Here is a 22,704-nt window from a genome sequence, read left to right on the forward strand (position 1 = left end):
CTTAATTTTATTTTATTTTTTTGAGTTGAAGTCATTATTTATTTACACAAGACTCATCTGGTAATGGTGTCTGAGTGTGAATTACCTAAAAATCTCACTTAATTTTAAAGGCTTTTGGTTCATACCTCAGATAGTTCATACTATAGCACAACACAAAATCTCTAAGAGAGAAAGTTCTTTGTTAATTAAAAAAAATGTAGAAATTTACATAGCTGGAGTTGAATTTAAGTATAACTGAATATGACTGCAGATAGAGTGTGTGTGCAGAAATTGTATGAAGTTTCTTATAAAACTGTTCATCTTATTCCTTTTATACCCATGACAAATTTGGGATAAATTTTACCCTTTAATCTAGTCACTTGACACTTAATTTGAATATGAATGCTATGACATCCTATGACATGTAATGACAAAGCTTAGGGAAGCTTTGCTTGGCTCAGAAGTCAAACTGGTTATGTAAAAAGGAGGAGACTCAAAGGAAAGGAAGTATGTGGCCTTCATTTAAAATTTTTCTTTGATGATGCGGAAGGAACACACATGGGGAAAAAATGTACTAATCTCTTTCTTTTTGATGTTTTACTTTCTTAGAAAAGCCAAGCCCACCTGAAAAACTTGGAGTAACAGGTGTATCCAAAGACAGTGTTTCCCTGACCTGGCTGAAGCCAGAACACGATGGTGGAAGCAGAATTGTACACTATATCGTTGAAGCAGTAGAAAAGGGACAGAAAAACTGGGTTAGATGTGCAGTGGTGAAGTCAACCCATCACATTGTTTCTGGTCTGAGGGAGAATTCTGAATACTTTTTCCGGGTGTTTGCTGAAAATCAAGCTGGTCTGAGTGACCCAAGAGAGCTCCTGCTTCCCGTTCTTATTAAGGAACAACTAGGTATGTCTGCTTTTCTATAGAAGCCAAATTTGAGATGGTTTGTATTGATTTAATTTTTAGAAACTCTTTTTTCACCTTCATCTGCTGTACTCTTTTCTTTTTTTTTTTTTTTAGAACCACCTGACATTGATATGAAGAACTTCCCAAGTCATACTGTATATGTTAGAGCTGGCTCAAACCTTAAAGTTGACATTCCAATTTCTGGTAAACCGCTGCCCAAAGTGACCTTGTCAAGAGATGGTGTGCCCCTGAAAGCAACCATGAGATTTAATACTGAAGTTACCGCTGAGAACCTGACCATCAATCTCAAAGAAAGTGTTACCACTGATGCTGGAAGATATGAGATCACTGCTGCCAACTCCAGTGGGACAACCAAAGCTTTCATTAACATCATTGTACTGGACAGGCCTGGTCCCCCAACTGGCCCTGTTGTTATCAGCGACATAACAGAAGAAAGCGTGACTCTCAAATGGGAGCCACCTAAGTATGATGGTGGAAGTCAAGTTACTAATTACATCGTACTCAAGAGAGAGACAAGTACTACAGTATGGACTGAGGTGTCTACAACAGTTGCAAGAACCACGATTAAAGTCATGAAACTGACCACAGGAGAAGAATACCAGTTCCGCATCAAGGCAGAAAACCGCTTTGGCATCAGTGATCACATAGATTCAGCGTGTGTGACTGTCAAACTTCCATACAGTAAGTTGCCAAACGTTTCAAAGATCCCAGGTTTTCATTCACATAAATGTTTTAAAGGTCTGTGCTAACCTAAGGGATTTCTCTCTTTTGTAGCAACACCTGGACCACCATCTACACCATGGGTCACTAATGTTACTCGAGAAAGCATCACCGTGGCCTGGCATGAACCAGTGTCCAATGGAGGCAGCGCAGTTATAGGCTATCACCTGGAAATGAAAGACAGAAACAGTATTTTATGGCAAAAAGCCAACAAATTGGTTATCCGCACAACTCACTTCAAAGTCACAACAATCAGTGCTGGACTTATTTATGAATTCAGGGTATATGCAGAAAATGCTGCTGGTATTGGAAAACCCAGCCATCCTTCCGAACCAGTTCTAGCCATTGACGCCTGTGGTATGTATTTTTCTTGAGGAGGAGGGTTTTGACTACTTACAAATGCACATCTTATTTCTGCAAAGCAAAATAATGTTGCTGCAAGTTCCACTGATCTGCTTTCTCTTATTACCACAGAACCTCCAAGAAATGTCCGTATCACTGATATTTCAAAGAACTCTGTCAGCCTTTCATGGCTACAGCCAGCTTTCGATGGAGGAAGCAAGATTACAGGCTATATTGTTGAGAGGCGAGATCTTCCAGATGGCAGATGGACCAAGGCCAGCTTCACCAATGTTATCGAGACTCAATTCATTGTCTCTGGCTTGACTCAGAATTCCCAGTATGAATTCCGGGTCTTTGCTAGAAATGCCGTTGGTTCGGTCAGCAATCCATCCGAGGTTGTAGGCCCCATTACATGCATCGATTCTTATGGTAAGCATTTTTAGAACTTCAAGTCCCAGTAGCAATTTAACCCAATATTTCTCCATACTTGTTCTGGTCCTAGTCTATAGAATATATCTTTTACTATGCATCTCAATTAGGTATTTGGAAGAAATTATGTGAACTAGCTGGGAGTCACAGGAAAATTCTTTAATCCTTCCTGCTCTCTTAACTGTAAAATGTGAGATTTGGACTACAGGATATCGAAAGTCCTTTCCAACTTCAACCTTCAACAGGGAGCAGCTCATTAGTGTACAGTGGAAATTCAAAGAGACTCCAGAACTCTCTCTGCTTTGCAGTCATTCCAAAATACACATAGTTGGCCATTCTGGAAAATCACAAACACATTCAACTCAACAATGGATTCAAAACTAAAATTTCATGAGGGTTAGGTACCCTGTGACACTTTTTCAAAAAGTACCCCCTGTCTAAAGAGTCTCTCTGGTATCTGAGTAAAAGTCTCCACTCCTGTCCCCATGCTCAGAATCTCAGGGCTACTCTTTATGAATCAGGCTTTGCTGTGAGGCTGCGAAGCAAGTCAACAAATTTAGTTCTGTTTCTCAAAAGTTCTAAGCAGCCTGGCAGAAAAATCTGTCTAGTGAAATGTAGAGTTCTAGAAGTAAAGAATTCAGACTTTGAGAGTCAGACATGAACAGCCCATACTTGGATGTCAGTGAACTGGGAAGGGAAAATAACAAGAATAGGAGGTAGTCAGAAGAAAGGAGGACCTAGAATGAAAAAAAAAAATGTATAATTCAGCTTCTCCGGGGATGTTCTCACTACCATATTCCATTTTGTCCCTGGAATTAAATACCTGATAGACATTCATATACATCTCAAAGGCATTGAAGTCCCTGTGCCATTAGTGCAGCGTCCCTGGAGGACTGAGCTTCCTCACCACCTTTCTTCCCCGTCTGGGATAGAAGCGTGGCTTGCAAAATTTGAATGTTTAAAATAATAGGTACATAAAATTAGAACCACCATATATGCACATATGACTTCAGAAAAGCCAACAACCCCACTTTGAAGTAGCAATTATTTTTTCCATCCTTCTGAGCTTTTAAATATTTCATGTGTTTTCCCCACAGGTGGACCCGTAATTGATTTGCCTCTAGAATACACAGAAGTTGTCAAATACAGAGCCGGTACATCTGTGAAGCTCAGAGCCGGCATTTCCGGCAAACCTGAGCCTACAATTGAGTGGTATAAAGATGATAAAGAGTTACAAACCAACGCCCTGGTATGCATTGAAAATACCACCGACCTTGCATCTGTACTCATCAAAGATGCAAATCGCCTTAATAGTGGAAGCTACGAATTAAAACTGAGGAACGCCATGGGCTCGGCCTCAGCCACCATCAGAGTACAGATCCTTGGTAGGTGCCGTCTATAGGCCAGCATCGTATTTTGTTTGTTGAAAACTTGGCAATTTTAAATCAGTAGCCTTTTAAAAAGAACTGACATACTGTCTTCTTCTTTCATTAACAGACAAACCAGGACCTCCGGGTGGTCCAATTGAATTTAAGACGGTCACTGCTGAAAAAATAACTCTTCTCTGGCGCCCTCCAGCGGATGACGGTGGTGCAAAAATCACTCACTACATTGTGGAAAAACGCGAGACAAGCCGCGTAGTGTGGTCTATGGTGTCTGAAAATTTGGAAGAGTGCATCATCAAAACCACCAAAATCATCAAAGGAAATGAATACGTCTTCCGAGTTCGAGCCGTGAACAAATACGGAATTGGTGATCCACTGGAATCCGAGCCAGTGGTGGCAAAGAATGCCTTTGGTGAGACATGATTTCATTAGGAAACTGAACTCAAATGCTTGAGAATTTTACAAATAAACTATTCTGCTAGCTTGCATGTTTTCTTAGAATGATTTTGGTTTTCTTTTGTTTCACATCTCTCCTCATTGTCATCCTTGTCACAAGGGAAAGTATCAATCAGCGAAAGCAATATTCTTGCATAGGATCTGAAGATTGAAAGGTAGAATTGATCCATGATATTGATCCTTCAAACTCATTTTCCTTTTCCTTTCTGAACAGTTACTCCTGGGCCCCCGGGCATACCAGAGGTGACAAAGATCACCAAGAATTCAATGACCGTTGTCTGGAGCAGACCAGTTGCGGATGGTGGTAGTGAAGTAAGCGGCTATTACCTTGAGAAGAGAGACAAGAAGAGTCTCGGATGGTTTAAAGTCTTAAAGGAGACTATCCGTGACACCAGAGAGAAAGTGACAGGACTCACGGAAAACAGTGACTACCAATACCGAGTTTGTGCTGTCAATGCTGCTGGTCAGGGTCCATTTTCTGAACCATCTGACTTCTACAAAGCTGCTGATCCTATTGGTAAGTGGTCATAATGCAGCATCTTCACCTGTGTCTCTTTTGTGTCACCAAATTGTGCATGACTATGTAATGACTATATTATGAATGGCCATTCCAGACCCTCCAGGCCCACCAGCTAAGATAAGAGTCGCAGATTCAACCAAATCATCCATCACTCTTGGCTGGAGTAAACCCGTCTATGATGGAGGCAGTGCTGTTACTGGATATGTTGTCGCGATGAGACAAGGAGAGGAAGAGGAATGGACTGTTGTCTCTACCAAGGGAGAGGTCAGAACTACAGAATATGTGGTATCTAATCTGAAACCTGGAGTCAACTACTACTTCCAGGTATCTGCCATAAACTGTGCTGGACAAGGAGAACCTATAGAAATGACTGAACCTGTACAAGCTAAAGATATACTTGGTATGTACCTATGGGTATGGCTGTGTTTTGTTTTGTTTTGTTTTTATTAGAGTGCTTCTAGGAAAACATTTTCTTGCTTTAAAACTCAAAATATATGTCCATTTTATGTCTACAGAGGAACCAGAGATCGACCTAGATGTGGCTCTCAGAACCTCTGTTATAGCTAAAGCTGGTGAAGATGTACAAGTGTTGATTCCCTTTAAAGGCAGACCTCCACCTACTGTCACATGGAGAAAAGATGAGAAGAATCTTGGCAGTGATGCCAGATACAACATCCAAAACACCGATTCTTCTTCGTTACTCCTTATTCCTCAAGTCACTCGCAATGATACGGGAAAATACATTCTCACAATAGAAAATGGCGTTGGTCAACCCAAGTCTTCAACCGTGAGCGTTAAAGTGCTTGATACACCAGCCGCCTGCCAGAAACTACAGGTTAAACATGTTTCTCGAGGCACAGTCACTTTGTTCTGGGATCCTCCTCTCATTGATGGTGGATCTCCCATAATTAATTATGTCATTGAAAAGAGAGATGCCACCAAGAGAACATGGTCTTCAGTGTCACACAAATGTACCAGTACATCCTTTAAGATAACAGATTTGTCAGAGAAAACACCATTCTTCTTCAGAGTTCTTGCAGAAAATGAAATTGGAATTGGGGAACCTTGTGAAACTACAGAACCAGTGAAGGCTGCTGAAGTTCCAGCTCCTATACGTGATCTCTCAATGAAAGACTCAACAAAGACATCTGTTACCCTAAGTTGGACCAAGCCTGACTTTGATGGTGGTAGCGTCATCACAGAATATGTTGTGGAAAGGAAAGGTAAAGGTGAACAAATGTGGTCACATGCTGGCATAAGTAAGACCTGTGAAATTGAAGTTGGCCAACTTAAGGAACAGTCACTCCTGGAATTCAGAGTGTTTGCCAAAAACGATAAAGGACTGAGTGATCCTGTCACTATTGGGCCAATTACAGTGAAAGAACTTGTGATTACACCTGACGTTGACCTGTCAGATATCCCTGGGGCACAAGTCGCTGTGAGAATTGGGCATAATGTGCACCTCGAATTACCTTATAAAGGAAAACCCAAACCATCTATCAGTTGGCTGAAAGATGGTTTGCCATTGAAAGAAAGCGAGTATGTTCGTTTCAGTAAAACTGAAAACAAGATTACTTTGAGTATTAAGAATGTCAAGAAGGAGAATGGAGGGAAATACACCGTTATTCTTGATAATGCAGTTTGTAGAACCTCAATTCCCATTACAATCATCACACTTGGCCCGCCATCAAAGCCCAAAGGGCCTATTCGATTTGATGAAATCAAGGCTGACAGTGTCATCATGTCATGGGACGTGCCTGAAGATGACGGAGGAGGAGAAATTACTTGTTACAGCATTGAGAAGAGGGAAGCTTCACAAACTAATTGGAAGATGGTGTGTTCAAGTGTTGCCAGGACAACCTTCAAAGTTCCTAATCTAGTCAAAGATGCTGAATATCAGTTTAGGGTTAGGGCGGAAAATAGATATGGAGTCAGCCAGCCCCTCGTCTCGAACACCATTGTGGCAAAACACCAGTTCAGGATTCCTGGCCCCCCAGGAAAGCCCGTTGTATACAATGTGACTTCTGATGGCATGTCACTAACTTGGGATGCTCCAGTTTATGATGGTGGTTCAGAAGTTACTGGATTCCATGTTGAAAAGAAAGAAAGAAACAGCATCCTCTGGCAAAGAGTTAACACATCGCCAATATCTGGAAGAGAATATAGAGCCACCGGCCTAATGGAAGGCCTAGATTACCAGTTCCGTGTATATGCTGAAAATTCTGCTGGCCTAAGCTCACCCAGTGACCCAAGCAAATTTACTTTAGCTGTTTCTCCAGTAGGTAAGTAACTGAGTATTATTCAAATATATTTAATTCAGCAACTGAATACGTTACTAACAAATAAATCAAACACTGCTTTTCTTCCACATATCACCTTCTCATGTATCTTCTGGTCACTAGAGAGCTGGTCAGGCAAAGCAAAGGGGATAATTTTAAGTCAGTTTACTACAGTAATTTAAAGTTCCTTTTAAAGTTTAACTACAAAGACAATTGAAATTAAAATGAGCTTGGGGAATTTATTCATTTTTTCTTCCATTGTGAATGAACTGGTAACAGAAGTTGATTACAGACATGATACAGTTAATTTCCATATAACTTTTTAGACCCGCCTGGCACTCCTGACTACATCGATGTCACCCGGGAAACCATCACACTTAAATGGAACCCTCCATTGCGAGATGGAGGCAGTAAGATTGTGGCCTACAGCATTGAGAAACGGCAAGGGAGCGATCGTTGGGTCAGATGCAACTTTACTGATGTCAGCGAATGTCAGTACACAGTCACAGGACTTAGTCCTGGGGATCGATATGAGTTCAGAATAATTGCAAGAAATGCCGTTGGTACTATAAGTCCTCCCTCACAGTCTTCTGGCATCATCATGACAAGAGATGAAAATGGTAAGCATTTACAAATGATCTCCAAATATGATTTAAGACATTCACATTTTTTAAATATACTTTTGGCCCCTGGTCTGTAAAAGTGGAACAGGAACATCATTTCATACAGATTACCCAGGGTTGTTATGTGGATAAATTAGATTTTCTACCTTTCAGATGAAGAGAAGAAAAAAAAAAAAATAATGTAATTGGCATCAATTCTTTTTTACCATGACTGTTGTTTCACTCTGTTCCCATATAAATAGCATGCAAATGGGAATGGGTTTTTAGTTTTGTAATCATTTATAATAAAGAAAAACACTCCCAAAAATAATTGTCCAGCTTTACTAAAGTTACTAAAATACAACGTACACCCAATGGTACAGTCCTCACCTTGCTTGAGTGCCACTGATGACCCCTTACAGGAATTTGAATATACAGCAGCATCAGGAAGTAAAGGTCTATAAGTGTTTTTCTTTTTACAAATGGCAATGCAAGATTAATAACATGACAGACATAAAAGGGGATAAGCTAATAGCATGCAGATGTTCAGCCCCACAATCTAAATTCTCACTTATCAATCCTGCTTTCATAGTAGCCTTTGGTAACACAGGATAAACATTCCTCTTCCAGGCTTTAAGATGTGGTACTAATGAAAAAGATGTTTGTTTTTATTAAGCCAAACTAATACATATTATTTCTATTTCCTTTATAGTTCCACCAACGGTAGAGTTTGGCCCAGAGTATTTTGACGGTATCATTATTAAGTCTGGAGAGAGCCTCAGAATTAAAGCTTTGGTGCAGGGACGGCCAGTACCTCGCGTAACTTGGTTCAGAGATGGAGTAGAAATTGAAAAGAAGATGAACATGGAAATAACTGATGTTCTAGGATCCACCAGCCTTTTCGTGAGAGATGCTACCCGGGAACACCGTGGTGTATACCGCGTGGAAGCCAAAAATGCATCTGGCTCCTCAAAAGCAGAAATTACCGTGAAAGTACAAGGTACCTCCAATAGCTTCTTCATCTTACCATTTACAGGACTTGGGTTAGAGACATGCCTGATTGCACCTCAACGGACAAGGAAAAATAAACTAACTCTGGAACCTTTTTCTTATAGATACACCAGGAAAAGTAGTTGGGCCAATAAGATTCACCAATATCACTGGCGAGAAGATGACCCTGTGGTGGGACGCTCCACTCAATGATGGCTGTGCTCCCATCACTCACTACATCATTGAAAAACGGGAAACCAGCAGACTTGCTTGGGCACTAATTGAGGACAATTGTCAAGCCCACAGCTATACTGCCACTAAACTAATAACCGGCAATGAATACCAGTTCCGTGTTTCTGCGGTTAACAAGTTTGGTGTTGGGCGGCCACTTGATTCTGACCCAGTGGTTGCACAAATACAATACAGTAAGTATCCGTTTTTACTAAGTGGTACTATGTCGTAAGATTAACTTGCAACCGACAAGACTAATTTGTTTTCATTTTACAGCTATTCCCGATGCCCCTGGCACTCCAGAACCTAGTAATGTAACAGGCAATAGCATTACCCTGACATGGGCAAGGCCAGAATCAGACGGTGGCAATGAAATTCAACAGTATATCCTGGAAAGGAGAGAAAAGAAGAGCACACGATGGGTAAAAGTGATCAGCAAACGACCAATCTCCGAGACGAGATTCAAAGTCACTGGTCTGATAGAGGGTAATGAGTATGAATTCCATGTCATGGCTGAAAATGCTGCAGGAATAGGGCCTCCAAGTGGTATCTCAAGACTAATCAAATGTAGAGAGCCAGTCAGCCCACCAAGTGCTCCCACTGTGGTCAAAGTGACAGACACATCCAAGACAACTGTGAGCTTAGAATGGTCTAAGCCAGTGTTTGATGGCGGCATGGAAATAATTGGATATATTATTGAAATGTGCAAAGCTGACTTAGGAGACTGGCACAAGGTGAACGCAGAGGCATGTGTGAAAACAAGGTATACAGTCACTGATCTACAAGCGGGCGAAGAATACAAATTCCGGGTTAGTGCTATCAATGGTGCTGGAAAAGGAGAGAGCAGTGAAGCGACCGGCGCAATTAAAGCAGTTGACCGATTAGCAGCTCCTGAGTTAGATATCGATGCAAACTTCAAGCAGACTCATGTTGTCAGAGCTGGAGCCAGTATTCGCCTCTTCATCGCCTACCAGGGTAGACCTACTCCTACGGCTGTGTGGACCAAACCTGACTCCAACCTTAGCATTCGGGCTGATATCCATACAACAGACTCCTTCAGCACCCTCACTGTGGAAAACTGCAACAGAAATGATGCAGGGAAATACACCTTTACCGTAGAAAACAACAGCGGTAGTAAGTCAATCACTTTCACTGTAAAGGTGCTAGATACTCCAGGCCCACCTGGCCCAATCACTTTCAAGGATGTGACCCGTGGATCTGTTACGCTCATGTGGGATGCTCCTATCCTTGATGGTGGTGCCCGAATCCATCACTATGTGGTAGAAAAACGAGAAGCGAGTCGTCGTAGCTGGCAGGTGATCAGTGAAAAATGCACTCGTCAGATCCTTAAGGTCAGCGACCTAGCAGAAGGTGTTCCATACTATTTCCGTGTTTCTGCAGAAAATGAGTATGGTGTTGGTGAACCCTATGAAATGCCAGAACCAATTGTAGCCACAGAACAGCCTGCTCCACCTAAGAGACTTGATGTCATTGACACAAGCAAATCCTCTGCAGTCTTAGCTTGGCTTAAACCTGACCACGATGGAGGCAGCCGGATCACTGGCTACCTTCTTGAAATGAGACAAAAGGGATCTGACTTCTGGGTCGAGGCTGGTCACACGAAACAGCTGACTTTCACAGTGGAGCGCCTGGTTGAGAACACTGAATATGAATTCCGAGTGAAGGCCAAGAATGATGCTGGCTACAGTGAACCCAGGGAAGCCTTCTCTTCCGTCATCATCAAGGAGCCTCAAATCGAGCCCACTGCTGACCTCACTGGAATTACTAATCAGCTCATAACTTGCAAAGCAGGAAGCACATTTACCATTGATGTCCCAATCACTGGTCGTCCTGCTCCCAAAGTAACATGGAAGCTTGAAGAAATGAGACTTAAGGAGACAGATCGAGTGAGTATCACAACAACAAAAGACAGAACCACCCTGTCTGTGAAGGATAGCATGAGAGGTGACTCTGGAAGATACTTCTTGACCCTGGAAAATACAGCTGGTGTTAAAACATTTACCATCACGGTTGTGGTCATCGGAAGGCCAGGTCCAGTAACTGGCCCCATTGAGGTCTCATCTATCTCAGCTGAATCATGTGTCCTGTCCTGGGCTGAACCTAAAGATGATGGAGGCACTGACATTACTAATTACATAGTTGAAAAGCGTGAATCGGGTACAACAGCTTGGCAGCTTATCAACTCCAGTGTCAAGCGCACTCAGATTAAAGTCACTCATCTCACAAAATACATGGAATATTCTTTCCGAGTCAGTTCAGAGAACAGATTTGGTGTCAGCAAGCCTCTAGAATCAGCACCAATCATTGCTGAGCATCCATTCGGTAAGGAAAATTAAAATATCTCAAACTCCATTTTTAAATATTTTTCTCCTGAATTTTATAAAATTATATTCATATTCGATACCTTTGTTTATATTTATAGTCCCACCAAGTGCTCCTACCAGACCTGAAGTCTACTACGTGTCTGCCAATGCCATGTCTATTCGTTGGGAAGAACCCTACCACGATGGTGGCAGTAAAGTCATTGGCTACTGGGTTGAGAAGAAAGAACGTAACACCATTCTTTGGGTGAAAGAAAACAAAGTGCCATGCTTAGAGTGCAACTACAAAGTGACTGGTTTGGTGGAAGGACTAGAGTATCAGTTCAGAACATACGCGCTCAACGCCGCAGGTGTTAGCAAAGCCAGTGAGGCTTCAAGACCTATGATGGCTCAAAACCCAGTCGGTATGTAGCAAAATTTAATGGGTACATTTGTTCATTATCATCATCGTCGTTATTGATACTAGAATTCAGAGTTGTGTTTTTGTTTTTTTGTTTTTTTCCAACTTTATCTTTGCATCCCTTCCAGATGCACCAGGAAGACCGGAGGTGACAGATGTCACAAGATCAACAGTGTCCCTGATTTGGTCTGCCCCAGTATATGATGGTGGCAGCAAGGTTGTGGGCTACATCATAGAGCGTAAGCCAGTCAGTGAAGTTGGAGATGGTCGCTGGCTAAAGTGCAATTATACCATTGTATCCGACAATTTCTTCACTGTGACTGCGCTCAGTGAAGGAGACACTTACGAATTCCGTGTGTTGGCTAAGAATGCAGCAGGAGTAATTAGCAAAGGATCAGAATCTACAGGCCCTGTCACTTGCAGAGATGAATACGGTAAGAAAAAAAAAAAAGTTCTCCCTTTAAATTATCACAACTTACGTGAATATAAACTGTCATGTATCTACTCATATCCATTTTGTCTATGATAGCTCCGCCCAAAGCTGAACTGGATGCCAGACTGCAGGGTGACCTGGTTACCATCAGAGCAGGCTCGGATCTGGTCCTTGATGCTGCAGTTGGTGGCAAACCTGAACCCAAAATCATCTGGACCAAAGGGGACAAGGAACTAGATCTCTGTGAAAAAGTCTCCTTGCAGTATACAGGCAAACGAGCAACCGCTGTGATCAAGTTCTGTGACAGAAGTGACAGTGGAAAATACACCTTAACAGTGAAGAATGCCAGTGGGACCAAGTCTGTGTCTGTCTTGGTCAAAGTTCTTGGTAGGCATCTCAAATGTTCATTTATTTTTTATAGCATTTTTAAATGTGGGTAGGGAAAAAAAATCTTAATCGTTGCTCGCCATTTACACCTGTTTCAGATTCCCCCGGCCCATGTGGAAAGCTCACTGTCAGCAGAATAACGGAGGAGAAGTGCACTTTGGCCTGGAGCCTTCCTCAGGAAGATGGAGGAGCAGAAATAACTCACTATATCGTGGAAAGACGGGAGACAAGCAGGCTCAACTGGGTGATTGTTGAAGCCGAATGCCCGACCCTATCCTATGTAGTAACCAGACTCATCAAGAACAACGAATACATATTCCGAGTACGGGCAGTAAACAAGTATGGCCCTGGTGTGCCTGTCGAATCAGAACCAATTGTAGCCAGAAACTCATTCAGTGAGTATTAACACATTTAAACAACTTGGTAGTTAAATATACTGGGCTCAGGGGAGAGGGAAACAACCATATCAGCAGTGATTTGTGTGATTCTGACCATTCTCATTTTCGTAAAAATATAAACAGCTATCCCATCACAACCTGGCATACCCGAAGAAGTTGGGGCTGGCAAAGAGCATATCATCATTCAGTGGACGAAACCTGAATCTGATGGTGGCAATGAGATCAAGAACTACCTAGTAGACAAACGTGAGAAAAAGAGCTTGCGCTGGACACGTGTCAACAAAGACTATGTGATATATGACACCAGGCTGAAGGTGACTGGCCTCATGGAAGGTTGTGATTACCAGTTCCGGGTCACTGCGGTGAACGCTGCTGGTAACAGCGAACCCAGCGAAGCTTCCAACTTTATCGCATGCAGAGAACCATCATGTGAGTTCCAAGAATCACACATAAACCTAATGCCCGTCAAAACCAAATTACAAAGAATTTTTCCATGTACCATTTCCAAGAACTTGTAGAATTTATGAATGATCTAGAAAAGCATATGTTTATTAGAAGGGTCTTAAATATAGCTAAGCCAGAACATTTTAACTACAATTTCTGTTGATAAGATAGCAGTTACATTGCTGAAAATTATCACAGTATTTTCCAGTCTGTGAAAAAAAAATAAATTATTTTACTCCCAGTATGAAACAGATATATTTTATAAGTATTCCTAAGAATGGGAAAAATACTTTTAAAAAAAGTATTTTAGAAAGAGCAAAAGGTTAGTATTCTAATAAGTACCTAACAAAATTATTGTTACAAGAGCTTCAAGAATAAGTGGCAAATCCTTGTGCAGAGTTTGAGCCCAAGTACTAAAAGGAAGAAACCATTGTGACGGAATAGAGGAAGAAGAAACCACTTCCTATACTCATTAGAAATGTAGAGGTAACAAGAGATTAACCCTGTGAAAGCTGAGCAACTAAGGAAAAGTCCCAGAGAACAGGTATTTTAAGCAATGAGCTGAGCTGAGCTAGAAGAACCCAGAACAGCTAGCCAAAGTTGCAGGAAAAAACCATCTACCTTTCTAAAGAAGTGAAATTTTTAAAATAAAATAATAATGATGTTGGAAATGATATAGCATACAGTGCTATCCTATAAGATTAGAAGAGCCTGGTTACACAGATTATCTCAGTGAGTGTGACAAAGAGTAATGCCTTACTCTTCTGGGGGTAGAAGGATCAGAGGGGAAGGTGACTGCATACTTGTGGGTTGAGATCATAAGGTATTTCTTATGGCCAGTAAGGATACATCTTCAATGAATTCTTCTTTTTTAAAATTTTAATCCTTTACTACACTATAAAAAGACCTTTTAAAATATTGAGTTTAGAGACACCTGGGTGGCTCAGTGGTTGAGCACCTGCCTTCAGGCCAGGGCATGATCCTAGAGTCCTGGGATCGAGTCCCACATCGGGCTCCCTGCATGGAGCCTGCCTCTCTCTCCGCCTGTGTCTCTGCCTGCCTCTGTCTGTCTCTCTCATGAATAAATAAATAAAATATTTTATAAATAAATAAATTAATTAATTAAAATACCTGAGTTTAATAAATCACAGGGTTTTTTCCCCCTAAATCTTATTAAAAGACCTTTTGAAATACTGGGGGAGGGGCACAGAAAGAACAATAATGCCTTTGTGAATCTTGAAAACCAAAAATACAAACCTCAAACTTCCTTATTTGTATGATGTTTGAATCCCCCCTTCTTAAATTCCGTAGATACCCCTGGACCACCTTCTGCTCCAAGAGTTGTGGATACCACCAAGTACAGCATTAGTTTGGCATGGACCAAGCCCTTGTATGATGGTGGCACTGACATCACGGGATATGTTCTTGAAATGCGAGAGAAGGATACGGATCAGTGGTACCGAGTGCATACCAAGGCCACAATAAGAAATAATGAATTCACCGTGCCAGACCTCAAAATGGGCCAGAAATACTCCTTCAGGGTTGCTGCTGTGAATGTGAAGGGTATGAGTGAATACAGCGAGTCAACTGCTGAAATTGAGCCCGTGGAAAGACTAGGTATTTAATAATATATGCTTTTAGGTGAATTATTTTTCTCGTCACAACTGTTCATAAATTAAGTTTTGACATTTACTTTCCAGAAATACCAGACCTAGAGCTTGCAGATGACTTGAAGAAGACTGTGACCATCAGAGCCGGGGCCTCATTGCGCCTGATGGTGTCTGTATCTGGAAGACCACCTCCCGTCATCACATGGACTAAGAAGGGCATTGACCTTGCAAACCGGGCAATTATTGACACCACTGACAGCTACTCTTTACTTATAGTGGACAAAGTTAACCGGTACGATGCTGGAAAATACACTATTGAAGCCGAAAATCAATCTGGCAAGAAATCAGCAACAGTCCTTGTTAAAGTATATGGTAAGTCTTTGTCTTAAAATCAACTATGCCGTGAGTAGATTTCTTAGAAAAAATACACCTTGACCTAGGATTGGTCACCTCTCTAGAGGGAAACTATGTTGAATACAGGTTCCTGCAAAACGCAAAGCAAAAAACTATCAACCAATCAGGCAAATAAGTATGGCTCTTACATCTTTTTTTTTTTTTTAGATACTCCTGGTCCCTGTCCTTCGGTGAAAGTCAAAGAAGTATCAAGAGATTCTGTGACCATTACCTGGGAAATTCCCACAATTGATGGTGGCGCTCCTGTCAACAATTACATTATTGAGAAGCGTGAAGCTGCCATGAGAGCATTCAAAACAGTAACTACCAAATGCAGCAAGACACTCTACCGAATTTCTGGACTCGTAGAAGGAACCATGTACTATTTCAGAGTGTTGCCAGAAAACATTTATGGCATTGGGGAACCCTGTGAAACATCTGATGCGGTTCTGGTCTCAGAAGTACCTCTGGTGCCTACAAAGCTAGAAGTGGTCGATGTTACCAAATCAACTGTCACTCTCGCTTGGGAAAAACCACTCTATGATGGTGGTAGCCGACTCACTGGATACGTTCTTGAGGCCTGCAGAGCTGGCACCGAGAGATGGATGAAGGTTGTCACCTTAAAACCCACGGTCCTAGAGCACACTGTTATTTCCCTAAACGAAGGCGAACAGTACCTATTTAGAGTACGGGCACAAAATGAGAAAGGTGTGTCGGAACCAAGAGAGATCGTCACAGCTGTGACTGTACGAGACCTCAGAGGTATGTACCAAATCACCAAAAAACATCAGGAATAGTGAAGTAAAGAAAACAGAATTCATGATGTTTTGTCATGAGAAATAATGCTTAGGAATTAATGCCTACTTTCTTTTTCCTAGTGTTGCCAACAATCGATCTTTCTACAATGCCTCAGAAGACCATCCATGTCCCAGCTGGCAGACCAGTAGAGCTTGTGATACCGATCGCTGGTCGCCCACCTCCTGCTGCTTCCTGGTTCTTTGCCGGTTCTAAACTAAGAGAATCAGAGCGCGTCACAGTTGAGACTCATACTAAAGTAGCTAAGCTAACCATCCGTGAAACCACTATCAGAGATACTGGAGAATACACCCTCGAATTGAAGAACGTAACTGGAACTACTTCAGAGACCATTAAAGTTATCATTCTCGGTAAGGATGTGTGACAAAGGCACATGCAAGTTGTTGATGTTTAGCTGCCCAATTGTGATTTGCAGTGAAAATTAATTTCCTGGATTTCTTTCTCTCTCCTAGATAAGCCTGGTCCTCCGACTGGGCCTATCAAGATTGATGAAATTGATGCTACTTCGATTACCATTTCCTGGGAACCACCTGAATTGGATGGTGGCGCGCCGCTGAGCGGCTATGTAGTAGAACAGCGTGATGCCCACCGTCCAGGGTGGCTGCCTGTGTCCGAATCAGTGACCAGACAGACATTTAAGTTTACCAGACTCACTGAAGGAAACGAGTACGTGTTCCGTGTGGCTGCAACCAACCGCTTTGGGATCGGCTCTTACCTGCAGTCGGAGGTCATAGAATGTCGCAGCAGCATCAGTAAGTCCTCGGGCCCTTCAAGCCACCGTTTCCCCCACCCGATTCTCAATGTTAACAGAAAGGAGTTTGGTTTCACTATGTCCTAAGTGAATGGAGGTCCCAAAATTAACCCCAGGATCTTTCCAAGGTTTCTAAATTTTCCTGGAGGTTAATTTTTTTTTTTTTAATGAAAAAGAGGAAGGAGAAAAGGAGGGAGCAAGGGAGGCAGGGGGGACTGGCCAGGTTATAGTGAGGAAAAAAAATACAGAATGCGTGTTTGATAAATGTTTATGAAATTGAAGAGAATGAGGAACCTCAAGAAAAGTATAAAAATAAAACATTGGAAAAATAGTCACAAGTCTTCCATAGTATTTGAAAAGCTAAGGCACACTTATGGAAATGTAGGAGTCTTTAATTTATTCACATTGCCATAATGTGTTTACCTCTGTCTCACTGCAGGTATCCCTGGGCCTCCAGAAACATTACAGATATTTGATGTCTCCCGTGATGGCATGACACTGACGTGGTATCCACCAGAAAACGACGGCGGCTCCCAAGTGACTGGATATATTATAGAGCGCAAAGAAGTGAGAGCAGATCGATGGGTCCGTGTAAATAAAGTACCAGTGACGATGACGCGGTACCGTTCCACTGGCCTTATTGAAGGCTTAGAATATGAACACCGTGTCACAGCCATTAACGTGAGAGGGACGGGAAAACCAAGTCGTCCTTCCAAACCCATCGTTGCCATGGATCCAATTGGTAAATACATTTTTGTATAAGTCAATTTATTGAGGTAGGATTTAAAGGTAGGAAAATGTATCCTTCTGAAATATATAATTCTAAGTTTTGAAAAGGTCCTGTTGTGTATAACCACCAGCGCAGTCAAAATAACAGAATTTTTTCATCAGCCCAAAAAGTTCACTGTGGTGCCCCGCCCCACCCCAGGCCCTAGCAGCTTTGGGCAAGTAACTTTTTATATTCTCCTCTCGAATCTATTCCCCATGCTTTAAAGTGGGACTTATATGCTCTAGATCAGTCTTTACCTTTTTTGAACAATATTTCTTTAAAAGCTGATGATAAAAATAAATAAATAAAAGCTGATGATAAATGTAAGATGGTAGTAGTGATCATAAATAAAGCACATTTAAGACAAAGGAAAAAAGCAAGAGCTTTAAGTATTCTTAACTGATAAAAATGAATAACATTTTAATCAAAAAAATGTATATATATTCTAATGCTAACAGCCTGTATATACACAATTCATTGAATGTTAGGTGGCACAGCTGGTTTTCAGCTTTGCAGCAACTTTAACAATATCTTGCTGTCTTATTCTTATCCCCAGCTCCTCCGGGAAAGCCGCAAAACCCAAGAGTTACTGATACGACAAGGACATCAGTCTCCCTGGCCTGGAGTGTTCCAGAAGATGAAGGAGGATCTAAAGTCACAGGCTATCTGATTGAAATGCAAAAAGTAGATCAACATGAATGGACCAAATGTAACACCACTCCAACCAAGATTCGGGAGTATACCCTAACACATCTACCTCAGGGCGCTGAATACAGATTCCGTGTCCTAGCTTGTAACGCTGGTGGACCTGGGGAGCCCGCTGAGGTACCAGGAACAGTCAAAGTCACTGAAATGCTTGGTAAGACATAGGATCATTTACTTTCTGCTATAATTGCCTTAAGATTCCTTTCTTACCATGCCCCCCGCTTTAAAAAATGCTAATTGTAACTGGATCTTTTTTCCTAGAATATCCTGATTATGAACTTGATGAAAGATACCAAGAAGGTATCTTTGTAAGACAAGGTGGAGTCATCAGACTTACCATACCAATCAAAGGAAAACCATTCCCAATATGTAAATGGACCAAGGAAGGCCAAGATGTCAGTAAGCGTGCCATGATTGCAACCTCTGAAACACACACTGAGCTTGTCATCAAAGAAGCAGACAGGGATGATTCTGGCACTTATGACCTGGTTCTGGAAAACAAGTGTGGCAAGAAGACTGTCTACATCAAAGTCAGGGTGATAGGAAATCCCAACCCTCCTGAAGGGCCACTTGAATATGATGACATACAAGCTCGCTCCGTAAGGGTCAGTTGGAGACCCCCCGCCGATGACGGTGGCGCTGACATCTTAGGCTATATTCTCGAGAGGCGGGAAGTGTCTAAAGCCGCCTGGTATACAATTGATTCCAGAGTCCGAGGTACATCCCTGGTGGTAAAGGGCCTCAAAGAGAACGTGGAATACCATTTCCGTGTTTCAGCTGAAAACCAGTTTGGCATAAGCAAATCCCTGAAATCTGAAGAACCAGTCATACCAAAAACACCGCTGAGTAAGTACTCTTCCAACTACAACGCTGCAAAAACTCTTTCAGTACGCTTTCATTTTGCAGTGAAAGTCATCAGCTTACAAGCTACGGGACCGTACTCTTAACACGTGTTTTCTACTTTATACCCACAGATCCTCCAGAGCCTCCAAGCAATCCTCCAGAGGTACTCGATGTGACCAAGAGTTCTGTCAGCCTGTCTTGGTCCCGGCCCAAAGACGATGGTGGTTCTCGGGTCACAGGCTACTACATTGAACGCAAGGAGACATCAACTGACAAGTGGGTCAGACACAACAAGACTCAGATAACGACCACAATGTACACTGTCACGGGGCTTGTTCCTGATGCTGAGTATCAGTTCCGCATCATCGCACAGAATGATGTTGGGCTAAGTGAGACCAGCCCGGCTTCTGAACCGGTTGTTTGCAAAGATCCATTTGGTAAGGAGAGAGTTTCTAAAGGGGTTCAAACCAAAGAGGCAAGCCATCTTGGTTTTTTTGTTTTCCTTTTACTTCAGCAGGAAAGCTGATTCCCTTTTCAATTGTTTTAAAATATTTCAGATAAGCCAAGCCAACCTGGGGAACTTGAGATTCTTTCAATATCCAAAGACAGTGTCACTCTACAATGGGAGAAACCTGAATGTGATGGTGGCAAAGAAATCCTTGGATACTGGGTTGAATACAGGCAGTCTGGAGACAGCGCCTGGAAGAAGAGCAATAAGGACCGCATCAAGGACAGGCAATTCACAATAGGGGGTTTGCTGGAATCCACTGAATATGAATTCAGGGTTTTTGCTGAGAATGAGACTGGGCTTAGCAGACCTCGAAGAACTGCTATGTCTATAAGGACTAAACTAACATGTAAGTAGCTATTAATTCTCTGCTTATGACCCACAAACTTAAGCAACTAAGTTATGGCTAATTCTTCTTCTATATTAAGTAGATGTCCAGAAAACCTTATTGCAGAGCAAGGGTTTGGGAAGAATCACTCACTTTGGCATACACACACACACACACACACACACACACACACACACACAAATAGCTGCTACGCTCTAGAGGAAGTCATTCCAAGCACGTAACCTCAGTAGATTTAGGTGCAGTGACCTGAGCACATTCTTGAGCAATTTCTCCTTCAAATGCAATGGTTAGGTTTTTGGTTTTGTTTCTTTTGCTTCCTAATAAGACTTGAGGGTCAACAAATGTACTGCACTTAGGGGAACCTAAGTAAGACAAAGATACTACAGATTTATAGAGAGGATTCATGTTTCCCCAAGACCCTATACATTGTTGATGTCTCCCAGTTATAAAGAGAATGTCACTCTACTACATAATAATGTGATGATATGCTCATGGAATTCCTATTTTCCACAAGACCCCAGGAAAAGCACTAGAGCATTTTTAAGAACTAAACTCATGTGTAAATCATGGTATCTAATAAAATGTTAGTCAAAAGGAGAGATTCATTCCTGATAGGCAAGGACAGAGGATTACAGATTCTGTGGTAATAATAACGCATTAATATCTTTCATATCATTCAGCTGGAGAGGCGCCAGGAGTGCGCAAAGAAATGAAGGATGTGACCACCAAGTTGGGCGAAGCTGCTCAGTTGTCATGCCAGATTGTTGGAAGGCCCCTGCCTGACATTAAATGGTACCGATTTGGCAAGGAGCTGGTACAAAGCCGGAAGTATAAAATGTCTTCAGACGGACGCACACATACGCTAACAGTAATGACAGAGGAACAAGAAGATGAAGGTGTTTATACCTGCATAGCTACTAATGAGGTTGGAGAAGTAGAAACTAGTAGTAAGCTTCTCCTGCAAGCAACACCACAATTCCACCCTGGTTACCCACTGAAAGAAAAATATTATGGTGCCGTGGGTTCGACACTTCGACTTCACGTTATGTACATTGGTCGTCCAGTACCTTCTATCACTTGGTTCTATGGCCAGAAACTTTTGCAAAACTCAGAAAACATTACTATTGAAAACACTGAGCACTATACTCATCTTGTCATGAAGAATGTCCAACGTAAGACTCATGCTGGAAAATACAAAGTTCAGCTCAGCAATATTTTTGGAACAGTTGATTCCATCCTTGATGTGGAAATACAAGGTATTTTATTTTAGCTTTTAGTGGGATTGTTTTTTAATTTTTCAAGAAAAAAAATAGATCTTGGGAGACCTACTACCAGAAAACCCTACAATTGTATTTTCTCTCAACAGATAAACCAGACAAACCTACTGGGCCACTTGTGATAGAAGCTCTATTGAAGAACTCTGTGGTGATCAGCTGGAAACCGCCTGCAGACGATGGAGGCTCCTGGATCACCAACTATGTGGTGGAGAAATGTGAGGCCAAGGAAGGGGCTGAATGGCAATTGGTGTCTTCAGCCATCTCAGTGACAACCTGCAGAATTGTAAACCTCACAGAAAATGCTGGCTATTACTTCCGGGTTTCAGCTCAGAACACTTTTGGCATCAGTGAACCTCTAGAGGTTGCCTCAGTTGTGATCATTAAAAGCCCATTTGGTGAGTACAACCTCTTGAACAAACAACCTCTATGATCTCCATATGCAAAATTCTATCCTTACATAAAACTCCTACTAACAGAAATAACTTTTGAAAGGGAATAGCCAAAGATTCAGATAAAGCACAAGTGCCTTTGATATCACTTAAATTGAATTTTTTGCACATCTACAACTATAAACCCTATTCTTCAAAAAACAACTTTGTGTTTTGGTAAGTTTCTTAGCATAAAGAGATCCATTTCATTTTTCTGAAACAGCTATTCTTAGAACTTTGGGTTTGTAAGATTTAGGTTTTAAAAACTAATAAACTCTTAATAATGCTGCTTGTTTTACCTCATGACTCAAATCTTTTTTTTGTTGTTTCTTTGAAACAGAAAAGCCAGGTGCTCCTGGCAAACCAACTATCACTGCACTCACAAAAGATTCCTGTGTCGTGGCTTGGAAGCCACCTGCCAGTGATGGAGGTGCAAAGATTAGAAATTACTACCTTGAGAAACGTGAGAAGAAGCAGAATAAATGGATTGCTGTGACAACAGAAGAAATTCGAGAAACTGTCTTTTCAGTGCAAAACCTTATTGAAGGTCTCGAATATGAGTTCCGTGTGAAATGTGAAAATCTGGGTGGGGAAAGTGAATGGAGTGAAATATCAGAACCTGCCACTCCCAAATCTGATGTCCCAATTCAGGCACCACACTTTAAAGAGGAACTGAGAAATCTAAATGTCAGATATCAGAGCAATGCTACTTTGGTCTGCAAAGTGACTGGTCATCCGAAACCCATTGTGAAATGGTACAGACAAGGCAAAGAAATCATTGCAGATGGCTTAAAGTACCGGATTCAAGAGTTTAAGGGTGGCTACCACCAGCTCATCATTGCAAGTGTCACAGATGATGATGCCACAGTTTACCAAGTCAGAGCTACCAACCAAGGGGGATCTGTGTCCGGCACTGCTTCCCTGGAAGTAGAAGGTAAATATCTCAAATCTATAAAAATCAGTTTGGTGCTAGGTGACATATTGTTAATTA

At 41.8% G+C, this 22,704-nt stretch overlaps 1 protein-coding gene and 1 long non-coding RNA gene across 5 annotated transcripts in view; one reads left to right on the forward strand and one right to left on the reverse strand.

Moving 5' to 3' along the window:
* TTN (titin) overlaps positions 1-22,704 on the forward strand; it is a 274,035-nt gene that overhangs the window by 241,169 nt on the left and 10,162 nt on the right. Inside the window, exons 311-341 of the mRNA XM_072811094.1 lie at positions 589-885; positions 1,000-1,587; positions 1,681-1,983; positions 2,101-2,397; positions 3,495-3,782; positions 3,895-4,194; positions 4,453-4,755; positions 4,853-5,158; positions 5,274-7,040; positions 7,364-7,657; positions 8,352-8,639; positions 8,755-9,054; positions 9,137-11,203; positions 11,304-11,606; positions 11,731-12,036; positions 12,132-12,422; positions 12,521-12,817; positions 12,944-13,249; positions 14,576-14,881; positions 14,965-15,246; positions 15,436-16,029; positions 16,146-16,433; positions 16,536-16,835; positions 17,274-17,576; positions 18,160-18,462; positions 18,570-19,154; positions 19,283-19,588; positions 19,709-20,008; positions 20,689-21,264; positions 21,375-21,680; positions 22,054-22,647. Of these exons, the coding sequence (XP_072667195.1) occupies positions 589-885; positions 1,000-1,587; positions 1,681-1,983; positions 2,101-2,397; positions 3,495-3,782; positions 3,895-4,194; positions 4,453-4,755; positions 4,853-5,158; positions 5,274-7,040; positions 7,364-7,657; positions 8,352-8,639; positions 8,755-9,054; positions 9,137-11,203; positions 11,304-11,606; positions 11,731-12,036; positions 12,132-12,422; positions 12,521-12,817; positions 12,944-13,249; positions 14,576-14,881; positions 14,965-15,246; positions 15,436-16,029; positions 16,146-16,433; positions 16,536-16,835; positions 17,274-17,576; positions 18,160-18,462; positions 18,570-19,154; positions 19,283-19,588; positions 19,709-20,008; positions 20,689-21,264; positions 21,375-21,680; positions 22,054-22,647 (13,944 nt within the window). The remainder of the gene's footprint in view (positions 1-588; positions 886-999; positions 1,588-1,680; positions 1,984-2,100; positions 2,398-3,494; positions 3,783-3,894; positions 4,195-4,452; positions 4,756-4,852; positions 5,159-5,273; positions 7,041-7,363; positions 7,658-8,351; positions 8,640-8,754; positions 9,055-9,136; positions 11,204-11,303; positions 11,607-11,730; positions 12,037-12,131; positions 12,423-12,520; positions 12,818-12,943; positions 13,250-14,575; positions 14,882-14,964; positions 15,247-15,435; positions 16,030-16,145; positions 16,434-16,535; positions 16,836-17,273; positions 17,577-18,159; positions 18,463-18,569; positions 19,155-19,282; positions 19,589-19,708; positions 20,009-20,688; positions 21,265-21,374; positions 21,681-22,053; positions 22,648-22,704) is intronic.
* The window catches only part of LOC140624339 (uncharacterized), an 80,345-nt gene that overhangs the window by 33,120 nt on the left and 24,521 nt on the right, over positions 1-22,704 (reverse strand). The window lies entirely within an intron of this gene.

The sequence above is a fragment of the Canis lupus genome, chromosome 34 (genome assembly GCF_048164855.1).
Source record: "Canis lupus baileyi chromosome 34, mCanLup2.hap1, whole genome shotgun sequence".
Classification (NCBI taxonomy): domain Eukaryota; kingdom Metazoa; phylum Chordata; class Mammalia; order Carnivora; family Canidae; genus Canis; species Canis lupus.